Here is a 12,294-nt window from a genome sequence, read left to right as displayed (position 1 = left end):
AAAGCTTAATCTCCCTAAAGCTTGAATCGAAGAAGAGAAAATCAGTCACTAATGATTACACACATTCTCTTAGACCTTAGGCATATATCTGTTTACCCAGAAGCCTAGGTCAAAACTTGCTCCAAAGAACTTGTTCTTTGAAGTCTAGTTGGCAAGTTTTTCAAACCTCCTTTCGTAAGAAAGAAACCGAGTGTTTGAGTGAAAAGGAGTTCAAGAAGGTACTCTGACTCCGTGAGATCCTAGTGCAAGGTCGTGCTAGGAGTGAGAAATCCAACGCGAGTGAAGCATGGGTACTGAAGAAAGGTCTCTTCAGTGAAACGGTTGTGTGCACTCGGTAAGCACACGGTTCGGTTTGCAGTGCACCAGTTAAGCACTTGCGGAGTGGATTGTTGGTCTGATCAACCGGCCGTGGATGTAGGAAAGTGTTTTCCGAACCACGTAAAACTCTCTGTGTTATTTACAGCTTTCAGTCTTTACATTCTTATCTATGTTCTTACTGTTGATAAACTGAATACTGAATAACTGCAAAGAGAAACCTAAGACTAACAACGTGCTCAACCGAGGCTATTACGAAACAAGTTTATTTCCACTGCGTGTGATATCAGTCTGACTGATCTATCCTCTGATAGTCAGGAAGACTTATATCATCTCTGTTTTTAGCAAACTCGACTGAAGCCCTTACGTGCATCAGTTAAGTTCCAGTGACTTAACTGATAACTCATTACTGAAGAGTTTTCAGTATTAGTCGTCAACCCTGTTTGGTTAAAACTCTTTTCAGTCAACAGGTGTCATAGTTTGCGTGTAAAGTTTCGTTTTGATCTCATTCTTGAGATCCCTCTGTTTTTAGAGGAAATTGCAAAAAATAGCCCATAGGTGTATTTCCCCCCCCCCATACACCTATTCGAGACCCTCCGGTCATAACAGATAAATATTTATTAGAGTTCATAATATAATAATAATTTTTATTTTTATAAAAAATAATTATAAAATAAAGAAATTAAGAGTGGTACAGGGTGGTACACACTATATTTGGGGACATAGGATCCCATCTACCCTAATTTAAACTTCGTAAAGAATGAGTTGACCCAAATGTGGATGTCATGTTAGGTGTGGAGATGGTCATTTTTCCCAAAATTTATTTATAGTTCCATCACTACACATAAAAAAAAAATTACCGACGGCAATTAGCGGCGGCGGCACCGCCGCCGGAAATTTTAGCCGGATGGCGGTGGTGCTATCACCAGATGTCACCAGCACCGGTGATTACCGATGGCCACATACTGCCGGTAAATAGCGACGTCAATTGCCGTCGGTAATAAATAAATATTATTAAATTAATTAATAATAAATATAAAATAATCTATTTTTAAATTAGCACCGGCGCAGCCGTCGCTAATTAGCGGCAGTTGTTTTGCCGTCGGTAATGCGCTGGTAATAGGCAAAAGGCGGGTCGCTGTTTTTGCTGCCGCCGTACCGTCGGTAATTACCGGCGGCGGCGGCACCGTCGCTATTCACACGTTTTTTGTAGTGGCTATTGAATTCATTTGGACTCACACATTTTCTAAGCAACTAATTCCGCAACAAATCACCACATCTATAGGCAGAGAAGCATAAGATCTTGAGATGAAATAGATAGTACTGTAGAGTGTATGTGTTGGCCTAGCAGTAGGTAGTTAATGTCGAAAGTCTGAGGTTCTGGGTTTGAGTCCACCATGGTGCGATTTTTAAATTTCTTATTTACTTATGTAATTTGTCAAAATGAAATAAAATAGAATAGTGTAGGGATCTAGTGAAACAAAAAAAATGTCAAGGGAGCTTTCGACAACTTAGTAAAACAAACACTAAAATTATAGGGACTCACAATATATTGAACTAACGTACTTTTTTGATTTTGCACATGAATTTAAATTTCTGCCTCTAAATACATAAACTTTTTTTCCCCTGATTTTGCACATGATGTACATTTTCGACGAATGATTTATTAATATATTTTGTATTCTTATAGTGAAATTTACCTAATATTCAACTATATCCTTTAGGAACGGTTTCTATTTGAGCCATATAGTCAATTTCGATTTCTACCTCAATATTAATTCATTGAAAATGTCTATTGTGTGCAAAATTAAAAAGAAATAAAAATTCATATATTTGATGACAAAATTCTAAATTCATGTGCAGAACCTGTGAAAATTCATATATCTTGACGGAGTAGTGCCCCTAATTTCACATGGGATCATCTGTACCCAAATATAGTGTGTACCTCCTTGTACCACTCTCATTATGTTACAATTTCAAATTATTTTTTATTCAATTTTAATTTATTATGCATTAAAATAATATAAAGATAATTAACAAGGGTTCACTCATCCAATTAGGGTTTATAATTATTTTTTATATTTATTTAAATTAATAATAGATTATTTGGGTTCATTAATTCAAAGTTAGGGTATATAATTTTTTAAATTCCAATTTTTTAATGATAAATATTTATTAGAGTTCATAATATAATAATAATTTTTATTTTTATAAAAAATAAGGGAAAATTGCACCTAAATACACAAACTTTGCCGAAAATCCATTTTTGACGCGATTCCAGGATTTTACATTTTAATACACCAATTTAAGAAGTTGTTCAATTTTGACACAATTTTGAATTCCGGCGACCGAGATATTGACGTGGCAGCCGGAATTGCCACGTCATCGCCACATCACACACACACACACACACACACACACACACACACACACACCACCCTCTCTCTCTCACACCCCACTCTCTCTCTCTCTACACGTCAGCTTCCCCCCACCCCCCGATCGGACTCTCCTCCTTCTCCCACCGCGTCGGACCCTTTTTCTTCCCCGACCACCTGCCGCCACTTCCCCCACAACCGCCGAGCCCATCGTCGGAGTATCGAATCGGGGTCGTGGTCCTCAGAAACGTGTTGTCGGAGTATTGAATCGGGGAATTGCAGAGGTGAATTCGGGTTTTGGGTTTTGGATTTGAGGAGAAATCGAGCCCTAATCCCTTGTCGATTTTGTTGGTAGGGAAGGGCGGTGGAGGGAGAGAGTCTTGGGGAGTGCGATGGTGGGGAAGGCGGTGGAGGAAGAGGTGTGGTGGTGGGGAAGAGCAGGGGCGACGGATCTGTGATGGTGGTGGGGAAAGGCGGTGGAGGAAGAGGTGTGGTGGTGGGGAGAGCAGGGGCGGCGGTGGAAGAGGCGGTGAGAGAGAGTGATGGTGGTGGGGGAAACCGGTGAGGGAAGTGGCGGCGGGTGCGACGCAGTTCCGGGAGGGGGAAGTGGCTGACGGCGGGAGGGAGGGTTTGCGGCCGGGGGCTCGACGGCGGCGGTGCGACGCGGTTCTGGGGGAGGGTCCGACCGGGGGGGTGGGGGGAAGCTGACGTGTGGAGAGAGAGAGAGAGAGAGAGAGAGAGAGAGAGAGAGGGGTGTGAGAGAGAGAGGGTGGAGTGTGTGTGTGTGTGTGTGTGTGTGACGTGGCGATTCCGGCTGCCACGTCAATATTCCGTCGCCGGAATTCAAAATTGCGTCAAAATTGAACAACTTCTTAAATTGGTTTATTAAAATGTAAAATCCTGGAATCGCGTTAAAAATGAATTTTCGGCAAAGTTTGTGTATTTAGGTGCAATTTTCCCAAAAAATAATTATAAAATAAAGAAATTAAGAGTGGTACAGGGTGGTACACACTATATTTAGATACAGGGGATCCCATCTACCCTAATTTAAACTTCGTGAAGAATGAGTTGACCCAAATGTGGATGTCATGTTAGGTGTGGAGATGGTCATTTTTCACAAAATTTATTTATAGTTCCATCACTACACATCAACACTGAGACAAAAACTAAATCCAAATATTTTTTTAAAAAATTATCAATATATCATTAATATGTGTAGTGGACATATATACATCAAATCATCAATTAAAGAAATGACGAATACTCTAAAAACGTTCATGTATGTGTATGTAGGGAAGATAGAAGCATAAAAAAAGAAAAAAAAAAGGAAAAACGAAACAAAAAAGAGAGAAGCATTGCAAGAACATTAATTAATCCATCTTACCCCCTAAAAAAAAACATAAATCCATCTTACTTAGGTAACTGTGACATTAATCAAGCAGCATTAATTACATAGGTTTTTCACAATACAATTAAAGTGCAATTATGGTACTTTTAAGTATAAGTAGGTACACTAATTGTACATTGCGTAATTAATGTGGACTAAATACATTGTGAGATGTCACTGTAACGAAATTAATGGCACAGCGAATCTCCTAGAACGCGTGACAGCTTCATTTTGTCCATACCATAAAATAATTTTAGCATTTATACCAAGGCTAACAACCATATATATTGGAGAAAGTCATAAATAATTTAAGATATAACCTTTTTTTTCTTGAAGTAATTTAAGATTTGAAGTTGAACTAACATCGCATACGTTTTTAAATACTGACTGCAGTCGCTACAAGACAAGGATCATATATATATACCGGAGGGAGTTGTGATCCTTGTGGAGGAAGTTGAATCATTTTTTCAATAAATGTACGATATTATTATTGATTTAATAATCCAATCAATTGTAATTAAATGAATCTTATTTTTATTTTATTTGACCTTTATATTGTAAATTAATATTTCACATTATACGTATATCTTTGTTCATATTCTAAAAAGATTGTCGTTTGAGATGTTGTCAACTAGACAAAGTGGGTAAAATTATATTGGCGAAGTACTACAATTTTGTGGAGAAAATATTCACCGAATTTATAGGTAAACTGATGCACAAAATTTAAGAATGAGATTCGGTGTACACTTTATATTCCATTTTGTGTCCACTTTCAATTTTGTTCATTTTCTTATATATTTTTTCTTTAATTTCAACTTTGTATGCTTTAGTTTAATTTTGTGATTATTAACTAGGATTTATTCCATCAATCTAGGGTATATAATTATTTTTTGTCATTTAATTTCACTTTTATTAGCTAATAATAGGTTGATAAATTCAAAGTGATGATATATACTTTTTCAAAAAAATATTTTTTGAAATAAAAATTATTCATAGTATTATAATAAATTTGATTTTTATAAAAAATATTTTTAAAATAATAGATATAAACATGAAACACAGTGACACACATAAAATTGTGGGACGTTACACAAATATAAAGAAGGCAGACGTAAATAATTTTGATGAAAATAATGAATATTTAAGAAACAATAAAAATATACAAATATGAGGTATTGTCCAAAATCCATAAAGGTCCATTCCTTCGTGCTTCATTCAAATAACTCTGTCTCTCTCTCTCTCACTCTCACACACACACACACATTTTGTTAAAAAAAACTTAAACGATTAAACGAATTAACTTAATTAAAATAAAGAAAAAAACTTAAAAAAATTAAAATAGAGAGCAATGCAAACAAAAGAAAGCATATAAAATAAGACTACACTTTCCAATTAAACACTGCTGCTTAAATAATTTAATCAACAATTTTATCTCCTACGCATTCAATTACTTTTAATAGACATCAATTGTATTTGCCTCGAAAAAAAAAAACATCAATTGAATACAGAACATACATGGAGCACGTGCGCGAATAATATTGAAAAAAATAAAATTAAAAACAAATTACAATAAGCTTCGCATAAGAACATCCAACATTCACATATTCTTTCAGTTAATCGTAATTTGTCGAGGAAATTCTGAGTACATGATCCTTAGCTTTAATTATAAAGTAAGACACCATTAATCACTTATTTAGTTCGGAATCCTTCTCTTTTTCCTTTTCCTTGTCGGGTCGAACCCTCCCGTCCGTACCCGCCATCATCAAATACTTATCCTTCCGGGTCAAATTAGTGCACTCGAATCCGAGCGCACCACCCAAAACCCTTTGGATATAATTCGCAACTTCAATCGCCGATCTCCCGCCTCTAATCGTCAGCTCCGCAGGCAATTGGTTTAAGAACGTGATCTCGAAAACGGGTCTCGGGTTCATGAACACGAAATACGGGTCAAGTAACTTGAACCCGCGCGTCGTCGTCCCGTAAAACACGCTTTGCTTCACGTTAATCGCGACGGGCACGATTCTGTCACTCAGTTCGGCAAAAAGCGCGCTGAACCGCAGCAGGAACGACTCCCTACAGGTGGTCCCCTCGGGGCAAATCACCAAATCGCCCTCGGCTAGCAAACGCTTTATGTTTTCCGCGTCTCTTTGCCGCTCTCGCGATAGCGCCACTGCTTTGATGGGCGAAATGAACTCGGAGAATTTACTTATGCTATAAGTAACGCAACTAATCTTACGGCCAAGCGCCACCGCAGTGACCACCGGATCGAGGATGGTCCGGTGGTTGCAAACAAAGAGGACCCCACCGCCGCTGCTCGCTCCAGGCGGCGGCGGGGGTTTGCCTTTCACTATGAGCTTGATGCCTAGAAGCTTGTAGATGTACCACACGATCTTTTCGGGGAGAGGGATGGTGAGATACACTCTTAAGAGGGACAAAATGAAGCTAATCGGTAGCCATAGAAATGTGATAAGTGCAACGAGCGGCGTCGGGCGGCGGACCAGGCGGCCCTCGTGGAAAATGATCGGAGATAGAAGCTTGTTTCGTGGTAAGGCTTCGGTTCTTGCCCTAGACACCATGTACGCCTCCTGCAGATTTAAACAACCTGATGAGATTTTGTATTTACTAATTATCGATGCACTCAAAGTGATATATACCAAGTGCGTGTGTTGGGCGAGCAGTAAATGATTAATGTCCAAGATCTGACATCTTGAATTCGAGTTTACCATCATGTCGTACTTATACTCATCATGTCCCATGACAAGTGTTTTACTTTCGTTTTGAGTTGTTATAATTCTATTTATCTCACAAAATAAAAGTAGATTTCATCACTTATCATTTTTTTTAACTCTTTAATTATACCCACTTAAATTCACATGTTGAAATAAATTAGTACACTTGTTATAAGACGAAGTGAGTATAATTAATTTATCAAAAAAAGAAATATATATACCACGTGGGTTTCTCTTACATCTTTTTAATGTACTGCTTATACAAAAATTGAATTGAATCTACGATATCTTGCTATAAAACCAATTCAAGAGTCGGAATTAAATGTTTACAGGGTGTTATTGGGTCCCATTTACGTAGGTTATTAATTATAGGGAAGATATTTACTTTAGAATAGGAAGCCCTATATTAAATATTCTTGGTGTCTATATATTGATTGTATACCCTTTTTTAGCTAAAAAGATACAATTAAATTTGTTTTTACCACTAGTTACATAAATATATCAAGCACTTATTCAACCACTAGCCCAACTGTCACAACTCCTATAGTCCCCGTACTCCTAGAATTTATAGGACAATAAAATTTTCAACAATAAACATAATAACCAACGATATATCAAATTCAAATAACTGTCATTACTTATTTCACATTTGTATGTACGTACAACACATTATCAATATACGCATGCATCTAACAAATTAAATAAAGAATGTGATGTTAAACGACCAAAAACACATAGTAACATTTCGTAATAGAGAAATTGAAGTGATTATTACCTTGCACGTGGACATGAAATCATGATCACTCTCCCTATCTCCAAGTCCCAAATCAGGCAAATTTGGACCAAATTCTTTGACAAGAGCCATTCTCTTATGTTTTCCAAGGAGAACTCCCGGTTTCTTAACAAATCCCGTGGCACGACCAGATTTTGTGACTTCCAACTCTGTTCCGACAACCTTATCTGCCCCAAAATAGTTCTTGCAAAAGTGTTCAACCATGATTCTTGGGGTGGATGTAATGATGTACCTCTTCCCAAACGAGTTGAACACCTCCCACGTCTCCGAATTCACGTCCTCGGCGTAGAATTTGGGGAGGACGGACTTGGAAACGAGCTCGATGTCTTGGATTTTGAGCCCGGCAAAGGAGATGAAGATGAAAATGTGGATGGCGAGAGATTCCGAGTTGGTGAGGTAGACGACCGGGACGGATGCAAGGAGGATTAGGGCACGGAGGATGCTCCCGGCCTCGAGGGCCGCGAGCATGAAGTATGGGAAGGCGTCCCTAGACCGCACGAGAGTGCCGTCTAGGTTTGCCACCACGGTTTCATGTGATCGGTCCTCCGACGTCACGTATTTCGACATCGGGTCGAAATGCCGGTGAGCGCGCATTTTTATTTTTGGGTCGGGAGAGTATGGTTGAGGAGTTAGTATGTTTGGATCATGTGATGTGAGGTTGTTGTGTAGCTAAGAAAGGGTTTAAATAGAGTTGGGCAAATGGGCTCGTTAAGTAGTTGGTGGTATTAAGACTAGGTTCTATGGTATGTGGTTGAGAGAAAGAGAGAGAGGAGCACTACTATTTTTCCATTTTTATGCATATTATATGAACCTGTATTTTTACTACTTTGAGCCCTCTTGGGTGATTGACTGGTAGGATTAGTGTTGTCGTCGGGCCGCCAGCGTGAGTAGGGAGAAGATTTCGGGCTGGGTGGGAAACCCACGATTTATGGGGATGAGATCCAGTATCCCACAATCTTACGTGTGTCATTATGTCTCATTCTTATATCTATTATTTTAAAAATATTTTTTATAAAAATAAAATTTATTATAATACTATGAATTATATTTAATTTTTATTTCAAAAAATTAAATTTTTTAAAAAGCTTATACCATGACTTTGAATTTATCAACCTATTATTAGCTGATAAAAGTGAAATTAAATGATAAAAAATAATTATATACCCTAAATTGATGGAATAAACCCTAGTTAATAATCAAAAAATTAAACTAAAGCATAAAAAGTTGAAATTGAAGAAAAAATATATAAGAAATTAAATAAAATTGAAAGTGGGACACAAAATGAGACTTAAAGTGTGGTACACTGAATCGTATTCCCGATTTATGGTCCCGTTCAAATTGTCGATTTTCGAATCGAATCGGCGATTTTTTAATCTTAATTTTTATTTTTAATTATTTAATTTGAATTTGAGTGTTTTGCATATTTTTCTTTCGTACATAGTAATTAATTTATTATGTGATATTTGATTTAATTGTTGAAGATTTTAATAAAAGTAAAATTATAACACTCAACTGAATAAGCGTCGTATTATTATTAAATTCAAAATAAAAATATACAAATTACAATCTTCAAATTAAAAAAATTAATAAATAAACTAAAAATAAAATATAATGTTTACAATTTACATTATTTCTATAATTACACAACTATTTCTATAATTACACAACTATAAAGTAAAAAATTAAGTTTAAAATTATAAATTTAAATACTATATATTGGCAGTTAATCGGTTGTTTGACCCGACGGTTATCGGTTCAAGGTTAAAAAAAGTGAGCCCCTTAACCGGTTCTTGTCCAAGGCGATTCTGATTCCAACACTACAAGAATTTAGCTGATAGACAACAAAATATAGACAACAAGCTTGGAAAACTGTTGTCTATACGTTGATAGACAACGGTGTATAGCATGACCGTTGTCTATCAACGAGAATTCAGACAATGCGCCTCAAAACCCGTTGTCTATTATGATAATAGACAACGGCCTACAGATACTCGTTGTCTATTTCAGGCGGTCATAGTCTATTCTCTAATAGACAACGGGTTTTAGGTTCGTTGTCTATGACCGCCTGAAATAGACAACACATTACTATAAGCCGTTGTCTATTATCATAATAGACAACGTAATTTTTTTAAGTTGTGTAATGTCTGCTTAAATTTTTTGAAAATTAATTTCTAAGCCCTAATTTCATTCTCTCTTTTTCGCCTAAGTTCCCAACTTCCTTCTTTCCCCACGCCACCATCAGCATCGAAGCTCCAGCCTCCGTCGCCCCACGCCACCCACCGCCGTCCGACCCTATCCTCCGTTGCCCGCGCCAGATCCGCCGTTCAGTGGGTGGTTGAAGTTTCTAAGTCGTAATTTCGTTCTATTCTTTTCGCCCAAGTTCCCAGCCTCCTTCCCCACGCCACCCATCAGCGTCGAAGCCCCAGCCACCGTCGCCTCACAAGGTGCTAGGAAAACCATCCTCACCGGCGCTAGGGCAGTGACTCCACGGCGGCGGCTCGAGTTCAGGCGCTAGGGCATGGCGGCGGCGTAAGTTCAGGTGCTAAGGCACAGCGGCGATGCGATTTTAGGCGCCACTCCACGGCGGCTCTATCGATTATAGGCGGCACCACTTCAGGCGACGGTGGGTTTGTACCTCTCTATCCTTGTTCGATTAGTAATCCATGTTTCTGATGAACAATTTCATCTTGATTGATTTTTAATTCGATTATTATTTAGGGTTAATAAGAATAACTTTATTGTTTCACATCTGCGCTTTTTCTCCCCATTTTCTATTTGGTGATAGAGATGTAGTCTTTCGACTTTTTGCTAAATTTTAGTGTTTGAATTGATTTTGTCAGATTGAATTTCGCACCTGCTGGTTTTGGGTTCCCGACGACCAACCAAACACGGCATTGTTTCACTCGCTACATTGAGTTCCACAGGTATGAGTCTTAGAATCAATATCCTTCACTAATTCCTTGGAAGGAGTCATAGTGATACATTAGAAAGGTAAACTATGATCCATATACACTGGCTTCGACTTTGGATAGTAGAATGGCCCTAATTTGACAAATTGATAGGTTAGCCTTAGCCAATACCATATTGCTGGTATGTAGAATTGTATTTAATAAAATTGCTATTGGTCTGACTATATTCTAGATTATTTGGCAGACTGATTGATTATCATTTTGATAAGAATTCCAATTTCATTATGCGGTCAGTATGAGCAGGTCAGTATGAGCAGTTAGTACTAACAACCATATTCCTTGAATTTAATCTATATCGTTCTGGTAGTCAAAATGCTTGGTGGTTGAAATCCAAGGGGAGGAAGAAGAAAATAGATGATGGTGAAGATGCAGTGAAGGAGAGTGGATACTGCATCAGTTTAAGGTTTATTGGCTGCTGTGTTACTTCAAGATCTACAATTGATAGCTTTGTGAGTAGCATCAGCACTCATGGTAATGTCTACATTTGCATTTGAGTTGCAACTTTGGGTAGATTAACGTGATCTAATTAGTGAAAACAGAGTTAGTTCATTAAATAGAGTTATATTATAACTAAATTTGAAAAATAGTTTCATTGGTTGCAGGGAATAAACCCATCGCCTATGTTTGAGTGTCAAAAAAGGTGGTTAGAATTATTATTGGGTTTACGTGCATATCCTATAAAGTATTGCACTTGCAAAATTCAAGATTATAAGGCACCTCATTGTGAACAGGATGAGGATGTAAACCTTGATGACGTTGATGCTGAATGTATTCAGCAACAATCAGGTAACTATAAGTTGAATAAAAAAAATACAAAATGCTTATCAATCCTGGAGTAAATTATGCTAGTTTATGATACGTAAGATCATGAAGAACTGCAGAGTTGATTAGAATCTTGTGTGATGATTAGTTGGCTAGCTTGAGCTAGAATTGATTTGTAGAATTATGAATAGACAAATTTGTGGTTGTTCAGCTTAGTCAAGGTAACCTTTCATGAACTTGTTCAATAAGCTAATGGATTCTAATTATGGGATAAGGGTGGTTTTGTACAACGATAAGTCACTTCATGTTGCTATCTACATTCTTGACAAATTGCTATCTGTTATCTTCAGTGTAGATTTTTGATAAGCATCTCTTATAAGTTTCTTAAATTTTTTGGTGAAGCAACTGAGATGTTTGAATATAATATTTTTGTCTAATTTTTCCTCTCAATTTGCAGATATTCATAATAGTATTGTCATGAAGCTGGTTAAGAAAGTTGCCCATAGAGAATCTACAGCTCCAGATAGTATTGCGAAAAGATTTGATCAAAAAAGTTATACTTATGTTTCAATGTAATATAGGATGATGATGATTGATACTAATGGATGTAGGATGATGATGTTTGATACTAATGTATAAATTTTTATTATTAATTTATGTATTTTTGGCTTTTTATATAATGTTTTTAGATTTAATGAAATATAGATCGAAAAAATAGGAAATTTTAAATATAAATACAAAATAAAAATTGTAATATAGACAAAAGAATAGACAACGGTTTTACTGATTGTTGTCTATCAGAGAATAGACAACGGTTTTTCGACTGTTGTCTATTAGAGAATAGACAACGATTTTCCGACCGTTGTCTATCAGAGAATAGACAACGGGTTTCCAGCCGTTGTCTATGATCGCCCCTCAATAGACAATACTCTCATTTACAACAGTTGATTTTTTAATAGCGTTT

At 37.0% G+C, this 12,294-nt stretch overlaps 1 protein-coding gene and 1 long non-coding RNA gene across 2 annotated transcripts; one reads left to right on the top strand and one right to left on the bottom strand.

Moving 5' to 3' along the window:
• Positions 1 to 5,528: 5,528 nt before the first annotated feature.
• Positions 5,529 to 8,268, bottom strand: LOC131016584 (glycerol-3-phosphate 2-O-acyltransferase 6-like). Its single transcript, XM_057945293.1, has 2 exons — positions 7,582 to 8,268; positions 5,529 to 6,662 (listed from the first exon to the last, which is right to left on the bottom strand). Exons 1-2 carry the CDS (start codon positions 8,191 to 8,193, stop codon positions 5,763 to 5,765), a joined length of 1,512 nt encoding a protein of 503 aa, XP_057801276.1. The 5' UTR covers positions 8,194 to 8,268; the 3' UTR covers positions 5,529 to 5,762.
• Positions 8,269 to 9,819: 1,551 nt separating this feature from the next.
• Positions 9,820 to 12,003, top strand: LOC131016583 (uncharacterized). The gene is made up of 4 exons (XR_009099093.1): positions 9,820 to 10,222; positions 10,440 to 11,039; positions 11,171 to 11,354; positions 11,788 to 12,003. It is a non-coding gene; the product is annotated as an uncharacterized LOC131016583 (long non-coding RNA).
• The last annotated feature ends 291 nt before the right edge of the window (positions 12,004 to 12,294 follow it).

The sequence above is a fragment of the Salvia miltiorrhiza genome, chromosome 3 (assembly GCF_028751815.1).
Source record: "Salvia miltiorrhiza cultivar Shanhuang (shh) chromosome 3, IMPLAD_Smil_shh, whole genome shotgun sequence".
NCBI classification, from domain to species: Eukaryota; Viridiplantae; Streptophyta; class Magnoliopsida; order Lamiales; family Lamiaceae; genus Salvia; species Salvia miltiorrhiza.
Note: the sequence above shows the minus strand (reverse complement) of the source record. Positions and strands in the feature narration are given on the sequence as shown.

Coding starts and splice junctions, on each gene's coding strand:
- LOC131016584 (XM_057945293.1), bottom strand. CDS start 8,193: ATGCGCGCTCACCGGCATTTCGACCCGATGTCGAAATACGTGACGTCG. Junction 6,663..7,581: donor ATTTCATGTCCACGTGCAAG/GTAATAATCACT, acceptor TTAAATCTGCAG/GAGGCGTACATGGTGTCTAG.